Below are 22,196 nucleotides of genomic sequence, written 5' to 3' on the forward strand. Positions count from 1 at the left end.
TCCTGAGCCTGTAACACGCTGTAGCTCCATCACTGCAGTGTTAGCCCAGTCCTGAGCCTGTAACACGCCGTAGCTCCATCACTGCAGTGTTAGCCCAGTCCTGGGCCTGTAACACGCCGTAGCTCCATCACTGCAGTGTTAGTCCACTCCTGAGCCTGTAACACGCCGTAGCTCCATCACTGCAGTGTTAGCCCACTCCTGAGCCTGTAACACGCCGTAGCTCCATCACTGCAGTGTTAGCCCAGTCCTGAGCCTGTAACACGCCGCAGCTCCGTCACTGCAGTGCAATGTTTTCCTTTCTGTAACACACCTAATTTATCCTGATCATTCTATTTATTTGTGGAGCAGGAAAACATGGGTGTATCCAGAGCTAAACAGAAAAAAAAAAGTCAAATGGGTCAGAACAAGCTGTTTCTAGGCCATCTCAAAACTGATTCTACGAATGTCCCATATCAGTATTACAATAACAGAGAATAACAGTTTACTCTTTATGAAAAATGGCCATCCTATAAAAAGAAAAAAAAATCTTTTTTTTTAGTTCTTAGATATAGACAATAGTCTGGATCTGGTGGGTGTTAATGACACCTTCTGGTTTTTCACAGTGTAAAAACTTTTTTCTCAGCTGAAAAAAAAACGTTTTTAGTCTTATATTATGAAAATATCCCTGCAGACCTAGCCACGTGTACAGCATGGAGCACGGCTCTGTCCCGTGCCATGTTGACCGTCACTGAATCCCTCCTGCTCTCGTCTGGCGTTACGCCAGAGCTCGCGTGTGACGGCTAGCCACCGAGCGTGCCGCGATGACGAGCATCCCGCGCGCGCACGCTACAACGTCGACGCCTGGCATGGGAACGCACGTTGCTTCTCTGAGGCTTCTCTGAGGCTACCCTGCGTTTAATTAAGTGATGGCAGCTAGACAGGCTCATTTCCGGGGTCCAGGGTTCTTGGCTCAGTGTCGCTCTCTCGTGTGCACGTGCACGCCCAATTGCACCCGCGAGCATGCACACACAGCACAGCGCTGGGGAATTTATAGGCACATTAAGCAATCACTGACATCAATTCATTTGTACTAAGTGGTGTGCACTTCTTGGGCTCTGCTGCCTTAACTAAGCCTGGTCTACCACAAGCACTAAACATTACCAGCACTGCCCAGTAAAGCACTCACCCAATGTGGGGGTTGTATAAGTAATGTGGACACGACACCTGTTTGCACTGCACCCCAGGGGCCCATGTTTAAAACAAACAACCATGCCATCAAGCCATATTCCCTTCAGTGCTTCCATATGCAGAAATGATCCGTAGAGAGCTTCTCTGTAGGCAGGAGAAAATGAAAACAGTGCAGAAGACTGCCATAATGACGTGTGGGGCCCGCACAACACGGTCCTGTCAATATTCTCCTAAGAGACTGCGTTTCCCAGAAACACATGCAGCTCTCTGCAGCGTGCCACTAAGCAAAGCTGCAGCACTTGATATGCATGCTCCAGTAGAAAAGCAGCTCAGCACCCAGGACATCACCATTAACGGTCATACAATTCATTGTGATTAACTATCTACTTATCTGTATGCCTGTAGGCCTGTAAATACTATAATAACATATACACACACAACCAACACACAAGGCAATGTATTGAACAGTACACTTGGGAAAATATATTGAATGAAATTAGCATGCTTATAATAATTTGAAAATAAATGATCAATATCAAAATGTACTGTATATGAAAATAAATGTGTTCGATCAGACGCAAAATAGTGTCTTCACATGCTGTGCAGGAAGGTTTCACTTCTGCAGCACATATTAACTAATGCATAGGATCGCCTAACACAACGACAACACGCCATGTTTAATGGAACAGTCACTTGAGTTATTTTCAACGCTAGGCTCCACAGAACACTTAGCAGCCGTCCGAAGTCTAGATTCTGTCAGCACTTCCAACCATTTTTATACATGTGCAGGCTCAGAAAGCACATAAGCAAGCTGCCTGAGATTACTTAATAACTCAACGAGGTTTGAGACAGCATCAGAAAGACAAGTATTGACTTGCAGAACCATGTTCATGGTTTCTTTTGTTAGCTACATTAACCTCATAGCACCAGTGCGAAACTAAAACCTCAGACACCAGATTCTACACACTTGGGGAAAAGAGCATTTTATTGGATTTCTGTATGCATACTGAAATAAAGAAGCAGATGCTCTTATGTTCACTCAGTTGTGTCTCAACACAATTGAAATCAAATTACTACAGAAAATAATCACACTCAGAGTAAATCATTGCAGTCAGCTCAAATAATCGCAATCGGACAATTATGCAATAATCATGACAGGCCTAATGCTATCCCAGGAGCAGAGCGCCAACACGTGCAGAAAACTGTGCCTGGGAAGCTCTGGAGGTGCTGATGACCCCAGTTGACCACACGCTGAGCGCTCTTGTTCGGTCTCTCTCTCTCAACCTCCCCTAGACCTCCTGTCTCTCTCACACTGACTACTTCTACAGTGACTCTCGGTACTCCTACGCGTAACTAACAACACGCTGTCAGAAAGTTCTCATGTCCTGGCTCTTGCTGGTACTTCTGGGCTAAGAGCTGATCTCTTCTCCACTCATTAGTCATTCACCTGCTCACTAAGTAAGTAAATAAGACTGGATTTAACCTAATGGACCGGTTTCCCGGGCATGAATCATGAGTTAGGATTCATTTGAAAATGACTTTTTTATGTAGACTTAGGGTTCGTTTGGGTCTGAGAAACTGGCCCCCTACCCTCTGGCTTGCCTAATGTTTAGACTGCAGCAGCTCTGGGAATCCCTGGGCTAGAGAGACAGGTCCAAGCTCCGAGCATCACCATGGCAGCTCCAGATGCCCTCTCCAGGAGCAGGCACGCCTACCAGACAGCACCCACAGATGGACGGAACATATGGTAGCTGGACTGACCTTCAGATGACCCATGACCTTGCCATGACGCCGGCCCTCCCGACAGAGCAGCAAAGCCCACTCTCCTGCCACAATAAGGAAGACCGAGCCACATCAGGTCCTGGCAGATGATTGCTTTTCATGCTGACCTGAGGCCAGTTTTGCAGTTTCACGTACAACAGTCAATACAGAGAGGGTGAAGCTTGTACCAGATCAGCATAATGAAACAAAGCTTTCAGCTCAGTGAAGCCATCTCCCTGTTATCTAATCTACTGCAGTCTAGAGGCTTCAGAACTCCAGTATCTTTAGCTGGAGAGGCGGCTACAACATTTTGCCTCAGTCACAGCATTTTGCCTTTCAACTGAAGTGATAGTGACTTAGTATTCCTTATGGAGTCTATAATAAATAGCCAAGAGAAAGAAGCTCTCAGACGCAGAGCAGCTGTGAAAAGTGGGCCTTTTTTCTATAGACAAAACATCTTATGTTTTCATTATATATATATATATATATATATATATATATATATATATATATATATATATATATATATATATATCAACTATCTCTAAAAATATGTAAAAATATTTATTAGAATTTCAATATTAGAGTGATAAGAGTGACCGCTAAAGGTTATTTTCTTTTTTTCCATGTTGGTTATAATGCCCATAGCATGATGTTATTCTGGCATTTTGGAGCAGCCACATCCTTGGTAATCTGATTCCATGTAATTTGACTGAGATTCTGTGGAAAAGCTACTAATTCCATCGGACAGGAATTACTCAAGGCCGTTCCTCTCTACGTCCTTTCTAACACTCGTCCCTCTCTGCCTCATTCACTGGGTATGCAAACAGACACCCGTAGGCACTGCTCAAAAAGAACCTCCCCTGCCAGCTGAGCTATCTACGCTGTCAGTCATCACCTACCCAGCAAGCCCACATCCTCCTGTTCAACAGCGTGACGTGGGAATCCCGCCATGTTAGGAAACACCACCGCCCCCACAGCCCTGCGGCACCGTCAGACACCACGTCCTTCGGTGGGGTCTGATAACCGGCCCCGGCTTGCACAGACGCTCCAGACAGGGTCAGGAGTGATGGAACGGGGCTATCTAGGGCCAGTTTTACACAGCGGTTCAAACAGCTGGGGGGACGCTCTCCTGAGCAGGTTAGTTCCTCTCACTGCTGTTACCTACTCCGCCCACCCTGGTTATTCTGCCCAGTATAACGGACCAGGCTCGCACCCAAATCGCTGCGGGCTGTGTTTAGAAAGGCCCCGCATTATTTCACTAGGAGGAGGTCGACGGCCAATACCTACTTTTAGCAAAGCCGCAGTCTTTCAGCTGAAGTTTATTTTCATCTAAATCATTAGTCAACAAGTTCTCGTCTTGCATTTGTTCTTAAGCTGCGATTCAGTTGCTTTAAGCCCCAAAAGCATCTTAGTTACACTGATTAGAAACGTAATATGACTTCCAAGGATTTCTGTCCTTTGTGAGTGAAGCTTCAAGCAGTACTATCGGTTATGAAAACACTGCAGGAATGTTAATGATACCAAACCCAAGACCTGGTGGCCCTGTGGGGCACGAACAGTGAAAATCAGACTCGGAGGCGCGGAGCAGAAGAGTGGGCGTCAAACGACTTTCGGCGTGTTCGTTTGCTCAGTCACACTAACTTCCTGGACCTCATTTGAGTCAAAGGGAATATAAAATCTCAGAGGAGGAGTCAATGAGTAATGAAAGGACAGCAGTTGTGGGAATTTCAACTGCAGAGCAAACAAGGGGTTGAAACGTGCAGAGGCAGAGGGTGTGACCTTGTTCAGCTGTCAGAAATGAGCACAAGCGCAAAGGCTCAACAGTGCACATAGTGTTGGTGGAAAGGACCTGCACAGCAGAGGACGCCTCCCACTCTGTGTGCGTGTGTGCGTGTTGTACCAGGCCCCTCTGACACTGCTGTAACAAACAGCACTGTCACACCATCAGCTAACACGGCACTAGTATTGCAAGAGTAGTGTGCGTGTGTGTGTGTGTGTGTGTGTGTGTGTGTGTGTGTGTGTAAACACAGTATTTAAAATACATGTACACATAGCACACAGAGTAGTGCACACGTGACAGAGCTCACGGGGGTCATGGTTGGTAGAATGAAGCTGAATCCAGACTTTATTAGAGGCCTTCCCATCACCATGAGGTGGATTCACGAGCGTGAGGCCGGGTGAGGTGAAGGCACTCCTGCACAAGACTCTCTCTCCATGTTCCACCAACCATATGAGGAGCAGATGGAGGTGAAGTGCGCTTCACCTCAAGCCAGCTCCCTTCACCTCACAACCCCCTCTCCCCGAGGAACCCAACTGCCAAACAGAACGCCTGTGTCGGCAGCAGAGTGAGAGGAACCCGGGGAACATGCCACAGCTATACGAGAATGACAAGGCCACCCCGCCCCCTCCCCACACATGGGCAGGTGTTATGGAGAAGAGTGGTGACACTCACCTAGACCAGAGGTGTAAATGGCCTTGACCGACTTCTTCATTTTGTACAGGACACTGCGATCTACATCCAGAGCCTACAGAGAGGGAGAGTGTGTGTGTGTGTGTGTGTGTGTGTGTGTGTGTGTGAGAGAGAGAGAGAGAGAGAGAGAGAGAGAGAGAGAGAGAGAGAGAGAATAAAAAGACAATACATACATATGAATACATATCAAAGAGACATTACATACAGACAAAACACGTAGCTTCATTCTCTCCAGGATATGAGGCTGCTGGTGCCACTGTGTCTGTCTGTCCTGTCTGTCTCTTTGTTGCGTGTAATGGAGGGGTCGTTTCTGGGTCACTAACACACTGAAGCCCCAGCCACTGCAGGGCATGCACACACTCACCCCAGGAACAAAACTCTGCGGCGTCTGCCTGCTCAATATATTCAGCATCGCCGCATCTAGAGCCCCAAAGGGCCCGGTGGCGTCAGCTTTCTCAGAGCTGTGCACTACAGCATTAGCACACTGTCTGCCTTTTAGCATTTCACTGCATTTGAAGTCATTCTTCTTGATTTTATTGCATCTTTTTAATTAATTGGTATTCTTCTGAATCATTTAAGTTTTTAATTATTCTATTCAAATGAATGATCTTTTACAAATCTTTTTAATATGTAAATCTATGAAATGCCTCATTTATGATATGTGCTATATGAATAAGCCTGCTGTGCTGTTGCAGTTCTGACATCGCAAAAGGCTGTTATGCAAATGAGAATCCTAAAAGAAACTCTTAAAAAAAAAAACAGTCTCAGATGTTGGAGGTGAGCGTTCAGTGGGCATGCCAGTCAATCACGAGCTCCTGACTCAGCAAACGGAAATCCCGCTGAAGGAGATGATGCCGGCTTGGCTGTCACCATGTCCCCTCGCTGGCCGTGCCGCGCTCCGTGAGCAAGCAAGCAGTCATGCCATCGCTTCGACTGCCTCTGCTTTGAGGGTCCGCTCCCAGACCCCAGTCCAACCCAGACTAATCACCCCCCACCCCCTGCTCAGCACCGTCCCACAGTTTCCACACACACACACACACACACACACACACACACACACACTCACACACACACACACTCACACACACACACACACACACACACACACACACTCACACACACACACACACACACACACACTCACACACACTCACACACACACACACACACTCACACACACACACTCACACACACACACACACACACACACACTCACACACACACACACACACACTCACACACACACTCACACACACACACACACACACACACACACACTCACACACACACACACACTCACACACACTCACACACACACACACTCACACACACACACTCACACACACTCACACACACACACACTCACACACACTCACACACACACACACACACACACACTCACACACACACACTCACACACACACTCACACACACACACACACACACACACACACACTCACACACACACACACTCACACACACACACACACTCACACACACACACACACACACTCACACACACTCACACACACACACTCACACACACACACACACACACTCACACACACACACACACACACACACACACTCACACACACTCACACACACACACACTCACACACACACACACACACACACTCACACACACACACACACACACACACACTCACACACACACACACACACACACACACACACACACTTCCCGCCATTCCTCCAAACACCACATTCCTGTGCGGACTGCCACGCCCAGCGCCACAAACCAAAACGTGACGCTTTATTTTACACGGTGAGAGTAGACAATGTCCCCTTCACGTTGATGAACGAGGCACAGGCTGAGTCAGAGAGGCCAGCACAGCACAAAGACAGCATTCTGGGAAAACAATGCCACTATAAACACCAGCCCAGGGATGAGAGAAAAGACAATGGCATATATACACATCGCAGACAGGGAACAGAGAACTCCACACTTTCTGGATGTCCTTGTTTGAACTTCAGGTGAACGGTAAGGAAATTCCCACGTGCAGTCAACGTCACCCCAGTGAAGGGTTTCCTAACTCTAGCAGAGTGTTTCATAATTGAGTGAGTTAACTCTATAACTCTAGGTGAGTTTTTCAGAGCCATAGATTTTTAGTGTTTTAGACCCCTAGCGGAGTGTTACATAACCCAAGGTGGTAACTTCGTAACTCTGGAGGTGTGTTTCTTAACACTAGGGGAGTGTTTTGGAATTCTAGGGAAGTATTTGGGAACTCTGGGGCAGTCGCTGAGCCCTTCGAAGTGTGGAAGGGCTGAGGTGGGACCTGACCTTCACCCCACAGGCCAGAGAGAGGAGGAGAAAGGTTGCATTACCCCGGGGAACAAGTCTGAGTGGCCTGCTGGAACAAAGCCATCAGTCCGTCTGGCTGTAAAACACAGTGTCCCTCAAAACACTCACACACACACACACACACACACACCCTCTTTCCAAGCCTTGTTGAGTAAATGATGACAAAGGGAATATAAAGCGTCTAATTAAAGCTGCAGTAAAAGTGCCTGTGAAAGTAGGCTCCCTCTAAACCCCAGCCTTTGACTCACAGGCCGTGAAGCGCAGCACGGCGTCCCAGAGGCCACTGGAACACGCCCGATCAACCCTGCAACCTGAAAGCGTCCTACCACAGCCCTCGCTTAACATCCGCCTGCACCTCTGCGCTACGCCCACTTAGAAACTCCGGGGGGCCATCCGATCCCTCCCCGCCCCCCTATCCTTTCCTCTTCCGAGCGAGACAGGCTCAGGTCTTCATCGGCACGCCTGAGAGATGCTCGACGGTGAAACAGAAAACAGAGAAAGAGAGAGGTGAAGATAGAGTGAGAGAGAGAGTTGCTGCCAGCAATGATTATTATCATTATTATTATTGTTGTTATTATTTTGTTATGTAGGGCCATTATCATTATCAAACTAAAAACATTACTGTTATCTCCTGGGAGCATGTTCAGCTCCAAACTCTATTTACTGTGGCAAAGTGTTCCTAATAGCAAAGTGCCAATAAAACTACCTTGAATTTAATTTAATTTAGCCAGATGGAGGCAGAGAAAGTGAGAGACAGAGATACAGACAAAGAGAGAGAGATAGAGGGGGGGTTATAGAGAGATAGAAAGAAAGAGAAAGGGAGACAGAGAGAGAGAGAGAGAGAGAGAGAGAGAGAGAGGGGGGGGAGGGAGGGAGAGAGAGAGAGAGAGAGAGAGAGAGAGAGAGAGAGAGGGAGGGAGAGAGAGAGAGAGAGAGAGGGAGAAAGAGAGAGAGGGAGAAAGAGGGGTAAGGGGCCCATAAGCCAGTGTTGCCTCTCTTCCTCCCTGCTGAGAGGGATTAAGCCAACATGATTAATATCCATCAAGCCTGTCAGGTGGGGTCAGAAGCTAGACAATAGCTCAGAGGGCAGCCTCTCTCTTGCCTTCTCCTTCTCACACACACACACCCACACACACACACCCACACACACACACACGTGTGCATTTTTCCTGAGGAAAATCGCTTTAGGAATCTCTTTTTGCTCAGGGTATGGCTTTTTAATGTGTGTATGTGTCTGTGTTATCTTCTGTGGTCTCACAATGAAAGCAGATTCCCACCCTGCTCTTTCTAAAAACTCACATCGTCATTTCCCCACCCCCGGTGGAGAAGGAGAGCTACCCTATTTGGCCAGAGAATGACAGTCCCAGCATTGGCAGTCTGCCCACCCTGTGTTGAACGTGGCCCTTGCAGACGGAATTTAGGCAAAAATTAGACATGTTTCAGATTATTGTCTTGCGTAATTAAAGTGCAAATACACACTGCTGACAAAAACCGCTGATTTCATAATACTCTGGAGCTCGGTTGCCTAGAACAAGCCAACCTCTGGTGACTGGCTGGGCTTGGACGAGTAGACGAAGGTCCTGCGTGTGTGACGTCAGGTGCCATCTGTGCTGTTCCCGCCCGGAGAGGCCAGCATCACAGAGGTGACCATACCTCGGCCAGAGGTCGCAGTGTCACTCTATAGCCCCACGTGAACAGGCCTCCCGTGCTTCGGATAAGTCACGATTCTATGACCAAACGTGATTTATTGCCCGGCAGACGTTGGCACATATTAAATTGGACACAGCGCACCTGATACGCTGCAGGCTGACTGGCGCGTTAGGAAAATGAACACGCAAGTTGGAACATTTGTGTCCTTATATAGTAGGGCATCTTTGTTCTTATTCTTGGGATTCACAAATACATTTTTCTACTCTAAAGGGAAGTGTTTCCCCAACAGCCACTACTGCACACGCCAACACACATCCTGTCTGCGTGGCTGTTAGCATCCTGCTTTCACCTCTGGTCACCGGCAGTATTGAAACCAGCCAACCGCAGCCAGCTCAGCAGCTACGAAACAGCCAATCAAAGCAAGTCGGACGCGCGTTGGCTATCGGCTCGCCCTGTGTAGAACTGTCTGACTCCACCGCCATCGGGCCGCCCAGAGATCTAACCTCACGAGTTGATTTAACAGGTGAAGGGCAAATTCCACACGATCACATGAAGTGCCACCCTCCCAACCCACGCAGGTGTCAATCCCGGTCTTGCGTTTGATATTCTCCGGTGATGACATAAAGCTCCTGAGGATAAACACTGCCCAGGGCCCTGTGCCCTTTGTGGGATCTGAGATAGCCCAGCCTCCCTTGTTCACAGCTGTCCGATGACATCATGTCTAGTGAGGGCCTCTCCGCCCCTTTTGTATCATGCCCAGGGAAACCAAGCGGCCCTGCCAGCTGGAAATATTTCGGATGCTTTTCCTTCCCCACGCAACGGTCCAGAGGCAGCGCTGCTCCCTTGGAACCTGGGGGGAGTGGGGTGCTGGGCGGTTCAGGCAGGGTGGTCGCGTGCTGGGCTCTGAGTCGCATCCTCATCCCACGCTTCATCCTCTGAACTCTCCCGCCGGCCGTGAAAACTGGCCAAGGGCGACGTTGAGTGTGATGTTGAATGTTGTTGAGCCACAAACAAGAAATGTAGCCTGAAGTATAATTACTCAGGGAGAGAGAGAGAGAGAGAGAGAGAGAGAGAGAGAGAGAGAGAGAAACTGAGCTGATTAACGTCTAAGGTTCAGTGAGGTGGGCAGATGTTCTGCTTGGATGAAGACGTTTCCCCACAGCGCGAGCTGGAGGAAGGAGCAGCTTTCGGGGCTGGCTTGCCGCGCGAGTGGCGTACGCAACTCCAAGCAACATGGGCCTGCAACATTTAACCGGCAGGGGGAGGACTCGTTGGCATGGCATGGAACACTGGGATCCTTGGGCCTGATCCGTTGCTCCATCAGTGTGAAAGTCCCTGGCTGCTATTAATTGCAAAGCACAAATTTGGTTCTTGGATGCCGCATGTAGGGTGGGTGCTCACGTCGCCTGTGCAGCCAAACCAGCTGTTGTTCTCAGCTGTTGTACAGGAGTTGCGGTATTGGAGTTCTGCTGGTATCCATGATTAGCAGTTTATGGATCAAAGACTAAAGAGTGTAAAGTGGAATTTAACAGCAAAAAGCAGCATGCCTTAGGGATGCTCATTTCAATTATTTTACCTGATCAATAGCTGAGGCTCATTAACTGATCATTAACCGCTCATTAACCAATCGAGATTAAAATGTGCTGCTTAGAATGGACAAGTGTCTGTGTCTCATTAAAAACAAACAATACCAGCAGAACATTTTATTTCCATAAGAATGGGCAGATAGTGTCATCATCAATAAGAGAACAGAAAGAGGCTCACAATGGCTCCATCAGTGTCTAGTGTGCTGTTTCGAACAGAATAGCTTAGATCTCCTGTGCATCTTATTCAAATAAACAGCAACTAGAAGCCAGACCTGTTCATCATGTCGATCATGGACCTGTTCATCATGCTCCCAGGAGCTGATTATATGTATAGACTAGATTTCTTTTTACCGTGCAGCTATTTTTTTACTTACTTTTTTTTTTAAATCTGTATTTTTCTGCTGATTAACTGATAGTATTAATCGGCTAGAACTCGTACTGTCGGTTAACGGTAAACATTTAACAAGTGTTTGCCTAGCTGGCATTTATCCACTGCCCACCCAGCGGAAGGCAGGTAAATACCTGGCTGTTTCAATCCTGTGAAGTGTCTTTCAGCATGAGACAAAGGTTATACCTTTGACCAGCAAGTGTGGGACGGGGTTAACAGCATGTGGGATCACTAAGAATTTCAGTACAAGGCAAATACAGCCTTGACATTTCAAAATGCTTCACATTGCCTATTGAGAGCAAGGAATGGTATTTACTCTGATGTGGAGTGCGTGTGTGTGTGGTCCATTACCATGATTGCTAAAGCCCTCTCACCCACCGCTTTGGGGCCACACCTTCCATCAGGTTGATTGAGATGACATCAGGGGTGTATTTGGATCTAATACTCCCTTTGTCTCACACACACACACACACACACACACACACACACACACACACACACACACACACACACACAAACACACATGATTTCTATAAGCCCGGACCCGATTGTCAACACGAGGTACGCTCCACAAGGCAGCAACAAAGAATCCACCCTCATGCATGCACACATCTGGCTAATCCCACTCGCAGAAACCCGGAGCGCCTTCCGGCACCTTCCACGTACCCTGTAAACAGGAAGAAAATCGCTTGTTTAGGAGCAACTGGCCAACATCGATGCCGAGGGGAGTTTACCTCAGTGGGGGGAGGGAGGGGTGCACAGTAACTCATCTAAATACACTGCACGGCGTGCACAGCTTCACGCCCGCTGTCGCCTGGGGTCGCTCAGCCTGGGCCCGACCTGGAGCACTGAGGGGCTGTTAAAAGTCAGGCGATTTACAAAGCCAACGCATCTCAAAGGGAGGAAGTGTGTGTTGTTTTTCATTGTCCCCTGAACTCATCTGACGGTTTGTTTTTTTTTGAAGCTATGACCTCAGCTGTAGCTGGCACAGGCCTAGCGTGACTGACCCAGCGGTGGAAACCAACATATGGTGGGAAATACAGGGAGAGAATGTTTTCTGTGAACAGATGGCCAGTAAGGCTAACGATACGAACGAGGCGGCTGATAAACTTGGATGCTCTGATGACGACGTTACCGCAGCTGTGAATGACTGATGTCAGGAGCTCGGACGTGAGCTTCAGAGGACACGCGGAGGCGGGGCACGAGAGCGTGTGGACGTGAGCGGGTAAAAGGGCAGGAACTTCTCTTCCACGCCCTCATGGGAATGAAGCGAGAGCGGGCTGACACCGAGTATGTGAACATAACCTTCCCCCAGGACTGCTGCTAGCGTGCTGCTTAGCGGGATTAAAGCCTCGCTCCGTCTACCTCTCCCGTGTCTTTTTTTCCTCATATGTGCGCACATATACAAATGCCACATCTTTAAAACATCACTAACTTCCAAAGAGAGAAAATGCCACAGACTGGAAATCACTGGCCTGTGTTTCTGCAGAGCTCTGACGGTTAAGCCCAACAAAGACTCCATTGTTTGAGCAGAGACAGAGAGAGAGAGAGGCAGAAAACACACACTGGAGCGCTTCTGTGGAAACTATTCAAGCGAATCTGCACAGTGGACACAGTGAAGCAATTAAACAGCTGAGGCAAAGCGTAATGAAGGTGACACCCCCCTTGGGTCCTTCCCGCCACTTACAACACTGTTTTACATCTATGGCCGACTCCATTTGGGATGAAGAGAAACACTTCGCCGTCAGGGAGACCTTTAGCACCCCAGCCACTTCAAAGGCAAGCGCTTTTTTATGTCCCGATGGCTCCTCACGCTGTATTGCCAACGCGCTTGTGCACGTCAGCGAAGGAAACCGAACGTGAAGGTCAGCCGACACATCTCTTTTGGAAGTTAGAGATCGTCTTGCTCCTGCTTTCATGGAATAACTCACTTACTACTTCAAATTTACAATCTCCAGTCAGCAAACGTACGACGGCGCGCTTGCCTTTTTGCCTGTAGCTTTAGGAGGCCTGGTTTTAAAAACACCTCTGAGGAGTTTGCGCACGCCAAAGTTCAGGGTGTGACAGGACCAATCAGGCACTATTAGCCAAGTGGTCAAACATCACACCAGCAGAGTTGGTAAAGCCAGTTGCTGTCAAACCTGACGTGATGACTCAACCCCTGAAACGTGCATGTCTGTCACATTGTCTGGACATGGAGTCTGTCAGATGCTTGGACAACCATGGCATGAGGACGGGAACGGTATGAGAATCGGCAGGCGTTTGGGAGCATGCGCTCGACTTTGAAGCAACTGTGTCTGGAAGTTGATAAACAGCGGTGGGGGTGTGCGATGAAAACGCAGTCAGTGAGGAAATGAAGACCAAATGTGCACTCAGGCACATAAACAACAGCTCTCAAACACCTCTCAGCACCCCCCAACACACACACACACACACAAGTAAATCATCAACAAATCCCTGAGTAAATATGCACTGGCAAATAACCCCTCTCAGACCTGCGCATACAATCCCTTTTTTGAACAGAAAATAACTGGTGTCAAATTTGCATTAAAAATGTGACGTTTATCATAATATTTTGGCAGACCAACACAAACTGCAGGGTAAGAGGTATGAGGAGAGACTGCAGCGCAAACCGCTGATTTTCCATTGGGGGTGCAATACACTTATAAGGCATTTGACAGCTCCCCTTCACTCCCATGGAAAACTTCAAGGATTGAAAAATATAAAGAACATGTGGTAGCCAGGCTGCGGGGCGGCGAGCGCACGCCTGTGCCTTCCTCAGAAGCGGCGCGCTCAGCCGTCGGCTCTTTGAAGTAGCGCGGGAGTTGGACGGTGGCGTAGGCCCACTCCCTACTGGGAGAGCCTGCACTCCGGCCAACAGAGGAGCGCAGGGAGGCAGGACCTGGGGGATGGGCTCCCACCAGGCATCTGCACACTCACTGTTTCCATAAAAAATTGAGTTAGCTTTTTTAAAAATAGCCCTGCTACCACACTGCAACGGGGGAAGCTGCCAAACTAGGGAACGTGCAGGTGATGGGTGCATACAGCTCTGCTAGGGGCTGAGCTTGCGTGTGCTTTCCTGCTCGAGGAGGGATTTGTTGTTGTTGGGGTTGTTTTAGGGTGGGTGATAAAACCACAAGGACGAGGATGAGCCAAAGCACGCTGAACACCCGTTCATTTAATTTGTCTGTAAGACAGCAAAATGTGTTCGACCTACCGCCGGTCGCGCGAGTGACGTGCCAGCATCAACACAGCTGATGCTGTTGCTGAAAAATACAAGTAAACCATCAACCGCCAGCACGCACCGGCAAACACCCAAAATAACAACACAAAAATACAGCACACACGGTTAATGCCGTCACTGAAAACGTCTGTCTGAAAAGCCCTGCCTCATGTGATTTCTGCAAGTCACCAGCCCAGGAACAACACCTTACTTAAACACAGCAAACCAGAGCTTTCTGAATGGCCTAGGTCAGGAACCTTTGCGCGACCTCACCATGGTGCACACATAAGCCAAAGTGACAGCAGAACATGATTACAACGCACCTCTGAAACACGCATTCTCCACAGACGCTGCGACAAATCATTGTGAGGGGTTTTATGTCGAGGCACGGCCTGACACCTCACAACAGCCCAGAATGGGACTCGTCTATGGTAATCTGTGACAGAGCCCAACCCAACAGAAGGCTTCCCTGCCCCCATTTAACACGTCCTGCACAGCGGTCAGTTGTACTTCTGACCCCTCCTTGAGCAATGCCCAGTATGCCGCCCTAATTCATGGGATTTTCTCAGTCCCATAATTCCAGTGGGTTCTTTGGTGTCAACAGAGAGTTGGTATCCTATAGCCCGTAGTCAGGGGAGTCAGTGTGGGAGGAAATCTTTGGGGATAGATCCTCTCACACTCTCACACCACCAAACTGAAAACATGTACGGAGAACGTAGCTGTTTTATGACACAGAGATCTACTTCATAACACTCAAGGCGAGAAGATTTTAACACTCAAGTCATGTGCTCGATCCCAGCACAGAGGAATGAATCTGTTCCTACGGTTTCACTGAAGAGCGCCTCGGGAGACCGGCGACAGTCAGTAAAGGACGGCTCTGATTGTGCCCAACACACGATCTCAGTCAGGCTTCCGCGAGAATAATGATCTTCTTTAAACTGGTGAGCGTGGGGGGGACATCGGTTTCCCTGGTTCCCACCAGCCACCGTGTAGGCTTGGGTAACAGAGGTCACGATGCTCTCAGACTTAGAACTGCTTAGATATTCTCAGTCCTCAGTGCTCATTAAAAGATCCCCCGCTACCACCTGTTCCACGGAGCAGCTGTTCCACAGGCTCCCCTGGCCTGCTCCGGGAAGTGGGGCCCGAACTGGCCCCAGGGGGCAGGGGGTCCCACCACCTGACCGGCCAGCGACCTGCATGCGGAGGCCGCTCAGGACCGAGCTACATCTGGAATGCCCACAGCCATTACTCGGTTGCGCTGGTAACATCTAAACTTACATTAAAAACTCTGTATGAAAATACATACACCACCCACTTAATCAGAAATGTTTAATTAGTCTGTACACTATGTAGGTGCACAGTTTGTGTTTATAGCCCATGTACTGTCATGCAATATAAACTGATCAGTAATGACCTGATGTAGACTATGCCTAAAAAACACGTGCATGCCAACAGAACACAGTCCAGAACAGTACGACTATGAGTTGTACAAGATAGATGAACCTAGTGGCCAGGGAGTGCAGTAATGAAGTAGGCGTTTCTCATAAAGCAGGAGGTGAGTGCGCATAGCTGTGCATGGCAACTAACTGCATATCTCCCCACAGAGCGCTGCAGTTGGTGCCGGCAGCTGATGAGGCATATCCCCGGGTCCGCTGTTTACACGCGGGCGGACAGGAAGACGCGGGACTCCCACTGCCTCGTGACAGGCAAAACGCTGCATCCTGAGTCCCGACAGAGGAAAAGTGGCCAACACGATAGCTGTGTGTTTTAACGTCGTTCAGCAATAAATCAAGGTGACTTTGAGATACATCATTCCCTCGGTGTGCTGCAACAGAAGTGGTAGCGTTAAGTAGCAATGGGGGGGGGCGTTTTTAACCTCCATTTGGAAGCCCTTTACGCAGCTCTAAAAGCTGTTGGATTGACCCAGCGTTCCAGAGCAGCAGGTGGATGTCAACTCCTCCCTAGTAACCGGCCTATTCTACTCCATTAGTAATCTGGAGTATAATCTTGTAGACCGATGTGGACAAGAGCAAGACAGAAAAGCTTCTTAGAATTCTGGCAGAGAGCTTGCCTGGGCAGTAGCCCTAAACGATCCGAGAGGCCGGGCGGCCAGGAGGACTGTTGTGCATTTCCTTCCCAGACAGCCCTTAATAAAAGTCCTCATGCATTCAAATGAAAATAAATTCATCAATAATAAATAAATAAAAGGTTTTGAATGCCCCAATCGCCTGCCACCTCAGACGAGAGGCAATAAAACAGGAAGTGGAGGAGCGATAGCTTACCAGGACGACTCTCTAGCTGCGCTTTTGTAAAGGGAAGCGTTACAAATAACATTACACAGAGATGCCTATTGATCCAGAGGCCACTTCACTTGAATTCACCTCGCTACAGGGCAAGGACGTCCACCGTACAGGACCCTCTGCCGGACAACGTGCTGAAGACCACAGCAGCGCTGTGCCACTAGAACCCAATACACACAAAGAGAACTACAGGGGTTTAAAAAAAAGAAGAAGCCCGGCAGCAATGCCGGCAACGCACAGGCTCGGAAAAACGATGCTAGGATGAGGCAACCAGACCTGGAGTGTGACCGGCAAGCGCTTAGCTAGCGTTCCTACTCACAGAGAAGCCAAATCCATAATGCGGACGTTCGTTCTGGAGCTGAATAAAGTGGCGCCTCCTGTAAGGAATGCATTTTATAACATTAAGCCTCTATTAACCTGTCAACTGGTGTAAGCATGTTATAAAAGTAAACACTCGGTGCATTAGGGCCTTTTAGTTTAAATAGTTGGGGGATTATGCTTAGGGCAGGGGGATAGAGAGAGAGGGAGAGAGAGAGGGAGTGAACTGGAATGAAAGAAGCAGATAGGTCCTTTGAGATTAAAAGAAACTCAGTTTTAAATGACAAAAGGGAGTGGACCCGATGATCCTATCAGCTAGCAGAAGGTTTACTCATGCATGTCACATCATTCAAGCTCCTGGGATTCCAGGCATCTACGTCTGCAGAATATGCGGAAGCATTTCCCATGTCCTTAATGGAATAAGGCCTAAGCGGACCAGCAGGCATGACGCTCTTCCATGGCACAACTGGCCTCGTCTACTGGCTTTGGCTAGAACAGAACGAGGTCACGGGACACGGGGGGTGCTGAAGGGAATGTCCAAACTAGCTGGCTTTGCTTCACTCTGCATTTATGCCCCTCACGTCCATGCTCACAGCACACACACACACACACACAAAAAAAAAAAACAAAAAAAACCCACAAAACCCAAACAGCTCATGTGAGGAGGAAAGGCAAAAACAATTGTTTCGCTCCAGGCCGGACTTCCTGAGGGCCTCAGAGAAAAACCGCAGCAAATAGCACACTTTGTTTTCTGGGTCTCTTGTGATTGTTGAACTATTCAACCTCAGTTACTACAAGAGGGCAACTTTGATGGTTCCATTAAAATAAATGCATAATTGAATACATATTGGAACATGTGGAGATGAAGGTTTAGCTACAAGAACTGTAAAATGTGTGTTTGTTGAACAAGCTTCATGCACAAGACCAACTAAAGACCAGCACTAGTGTAATAACTATTTACTGGCATAGTTCAGTGGCATTGCATTCATAACCGAAACACCTGTCCAAACATCAGGATATCAGCCCCAAAATCGGTCGCCATCAATGCCACAGAAATTGCGTCCAGGAAAGAATTGGCGAAATACGTGAGAAGTACTGGCTGTGGTCCTAATTCAGAAACACATAAGACAGCTGGAGAAGGTGGGTCCTAAATAACCATAAGCTGTCACGCCACTGATAGCATCTGACATATACTGCCTGCAAGACGGCGGGCATTCGGGTTACTGCAGGCTCAAGCCAAATCACCTTCTCAACCCTTCCGATGACGAGGTACCAGCGTTTGCATCCATAGCTCTAAAAGATGGAGATCCCCCAGGAAGCCACATGCACGAACCCGTGAAAGCCTTATAATAGCACAGCTGACTGGGCTGAGAATCGCTATTTTTATCTCTTGCCAGGGCGAGGCTTCGCTCATCAGCTCGTCTCAAGGCGAAAGGGGCTGGATAACGGTTTTAACCTGTAGCGATATGTAATAAAAACTCGGTAAAAGACGCGTGATCCCAGCGCAAGGTTAATATGAAAGACCCCTTTGCTTTGTGCAACGGTGTAGTAGCCTAATTTATAAAGAAATAAAGACTATCACGATTTTGTTCAGCAACTCCGAAGTTCTAAGAGTAAGTGCATTTATCAAGCGCTTAATACTACTGCCTAAATTCTTTGACATTATTGTTCAGTTTATCTAAAAGCAAGTGTAGCGACCACGGTTCAGGGAGTATTTTAAACGCCGCACCGCTCACCTCCTCCAAAGCAGTAACAGTATTCCTGCAGTGAGCCATCCGTGTGGTAAAGTTTGAGGCAGTGGGCGATTTATAATCTTCATTCGTCTCGGCCACGAACTCCGCCACGGTAATCTGGTCCGGCATTGTATTCCTTTTGTCTTAAAACGCCAGATAAATCCCACAACTGTGATCTTTATAAAAAAAAAATACTAAGATATTTAGAAACGTGGACAAAAGCTTATGAAGTAATGGGTCGGGCGTCCTGCAGCGCGATCATTGCTAAAGCGCGTCCTCGACCGAAAGGAGCGACTCGAATCGGAACATCAGTAGCGAAGGAGCGGAGCGCTAATGGAGCGGTGGGGGTCTCTCCTGCGCCTGCAGTTTTGCGGCTTTCCCTTCTCCGTCCAAATTCTATGGCAAGTCGCTCAGATCGTCAGATGACGAACCGAGCCAGCGACGCTGCTGCATTCATTTGCACACACGCAAAGTTGCCCTCTCCGGCGCAGTGCGTAGATCGATAGCCAACCCTGAAGGTTCAGCGGCCACTTCAATGAAAGCCCGGAAAATTGACAAAGTAAAGGTGGAGGCGCATCAATGAAACAGCACTAACCAATAGGAGACGACAGCAGCGAGTTTCCACCCAATCAGCATTAGCGTGGGGCGTGTTTTTTTTTAAGGTGGCGACATGAGAAGGAAATCCTTGATTTCAGAAGACAGAGCATCATGTATAATAATGTATAATATTTAGCTTTTTTTTCGGTAGGCAACTTTACCAGATGTTTCAGATAGATAAATAGATAATTATATAGATAATGTTACCGTTACTCGGGATATATACATTTCTCTCCTTTATAATATAACTAATGTGTGTTTTCACTGTTTTAATGTAAGTATTTATATAACACTATAAAGGCTAGGTGATATGATATTCAAGTGATGATATACAAATTCCAGTCAAGTTCCAGTGAAAGAATGGTATGATGTTCTTGATGCCACACCTGTGGCCTGCGATGAGACGTGTGCTGGTGAAATGAGGCCGTTATGTGCAATGCGTGTATACAGACCAAAATATTAGCGATCATTGCTTATGGATTTGACGTCATTCTTGTCCTGTCTCCTGACCCGGAATTTCATGGTGATGTGAAAGAAGACAAGATACCGTCTCTTGGGTTATGCCATGGACTAAAGGTCCTCCCGTCTAAGTGGTTGAGGCTTGTTATAGGAGAAAGGTAAGCACCACGTCCTCATGCCTTCAGGACAAAATATTCATTAAAATAACAATCGTAAGAGAATGATAGCCTGTTATAGCCCTCTTCCCAACGATAATCAGGTCAAGATTACCATTAGAGTGAGCTGTTTTGAGCTGTTCCCATTTGTTATGCAGATTGTTCCAAAACAGTTTTATGTGTTACATTTTTCTATATGTGCAAGTTTGGTTCACAACAGCATGTAACAAAAACAAAATGCTCAGTGGTTTTGTAGTCTGGGGTCATAACGGCTGGGGTCTTTTCAGTGGGGTGAGTGTGCCAGGCTATAAGAAACAATTCAGTGCATCTCTGGTGGGCCATTTGTGTTTTTCCTGTGCTTTGTGCTCTGAAAATCTGCTGACGTTATCTAGCCCATTCTCCTCCGTTATAAATAGTGTGGTAGTGGCAGACTGGGACCCAGGGTCAGCTCCAAATCCCAGACCCGCTTCCACCCGGGTCCCCTTGAGGAAAATCCCCCGAATGGATCCGGCCTCATCCGCCAGTATTCAAGAGGGTGGCCCGCGAAGAGATTCATGGCTGCCGTATAAATGACTGGTGCGACGCTCGGTGCGAAACATTTGCGCTGGCAGTGGACCCTCTGCCAGATAAGTCAGTTACTTCCGAAAAAGGCTTCAAACGAGCAGCGTCAGCAGGCCACCTTAACGGAGCGCCAACAGAAATTACAATTAAACCCCTAACTGTACAGAGCAGCAGAGGCTTGCGTTTTTCTGTTGGTGAAGGCTCCGCATGAATGGCGCCACTGAATGGTGAAGGTAAATCTCGAGTTCCTTGCTGGCAGTTTACCCTCCACAAACGTGCTGATTGAGTACTGTGTGGGAAAGGTATCCATTTTTGTTGAGCAGACAAAAAAAGTTTGTTATTTTTTTGCCACGGTGGCGAGAAGTAGGTACCTGCCGAGAAGCGATTTGTAGTTGTTATAATAGCATATCCAGTTACTATTGAGATTTTATGTGTTCTGTGTGTTCTAAAAGCAAGCGGGGAGAATTTGTGAGCTACACACATCCCCACACAAACACACACACACACACACACACACACACACACACACACACACACTGAAGCATAGTGAAACAGAAGAGTTTTATGCTTTTTTGTGTGTTTCGGTAGTGACTTGTTAACCATAAAAAGTGAATCGCACACTAAAACAAATGTAAAAATAGTTTCTGTTATGGCAAGATATTTTTAATAGATGTTAAATTCCAACTTGAATGGGGTGACGGACACGTAGCTTAAAAGAGAACACAAATTCTCTCACAGATTCCTCCTTTTATTAATGTATTATATAGAATGTATTTTAATGTAATACAAAACAAGTCCTAGCAGTTATAGTGAAGCAACAAGAAAGAAATTCATTTTTAAACTGACCTTTAAACCATTTTTTTTGTAGCCACATTGAGCCTGTGTCTATAAATGGCCTCTTTTCTAGTGTAAGCATAATAACATAAAATGACGAACCACAGTGGAATGTTGTTCGTTTGTCAATGTCAACATAGTTTATTAGTCTCTCTTACCTGTATTAACTCTAGGGTAGACATATAAATACCCCGAGCTGGACAGCTTGTGACTCTGCTGTGTAATATTAAATGTGTTATAGTTTTTCCTAAATTGAAGGCTTCAGTAAATGAGTTTAATAAAACAAAACAAACACTTTAATAAGTGTACAGAGGATTTGGTAAAGAATATTCATCCTTTCTTCCTACACATGACCCTGCTGATGTGTACATTAGTGTACTTTAGAGCAGAAAAATATAATTTTCACTCAATTTGTGCTCCAATCAGTGCCAGTAATGCACAATGTGACATTTGGGGACTTTTGCTGTAGACGAAAACCTGTAGCCGCAAACAAAAAACCTTGTTCCAGAGCATGGGTTTGTTTCTATATACTGCATTCTTCATGAAGCATGTGATTTTCACCTGTTTGTCTCTCCCTGACATTGTTAAGGTGATATACAAGCAATTTGTCATAACAGGTTTCGCATGTTTTTCCTGTACTAATCATATTCATACGCTTTTAACAA

General features: G+C 47.3%; 1 protein-coding gene across 3 annotated transcripts in view; it reads right to left on the reverse strand.

The window, feature by feature from the left end:
* Window positions 1-19,453, reverse strand: part of asap2a (ArfGAP with SH3 domain, ankyrin repeat and PH domain 2a) — a 44,173-nt gene extending 24,720 nt beyond the window's left edge. For all 3 annotated transcript variants that reach the window (XM_027012888.2, XM_027012889.2, XM_027012887.2), the window contains exons 1-2: window positions 18,929-19,453; window positions 5,384-5,456 (exon numbers count right to left, since the gene is read on the reverse strand). In XM_027012888.2, coding sequence (XP_026868689.2) covers window positions 5,384-5,456; window positions 18,929-19,054 — 199 coding nt within the window. In that variant the 5' untranslated portion in view covers window positions 19,055-19,453. The remainder of the gene's footprint in view (window positions 1-5,383; window positions 5,457-18,928) is intronic.
* Between the last annotated feature and the right edge of the window lie 2,743 nt (window positions 19,454-22,196).

The sequence above is a fragment of the Electrophorus electricus genome, chromosome 13 (genome assembly GCF_013358815.1).
Source record: "Electrophorus electricus isolate fEleEle1 chromosome 13, fEleEle1.pri, whole genome shotgun sequence".
Taxonomy (NCBI): domain Eukaryota; kingdom Metazoa; phylum Chordata; class Actinopteri; order Gymnotiformes; family Gymnotidae; genus Electrophorus; species Electrophorus electricus.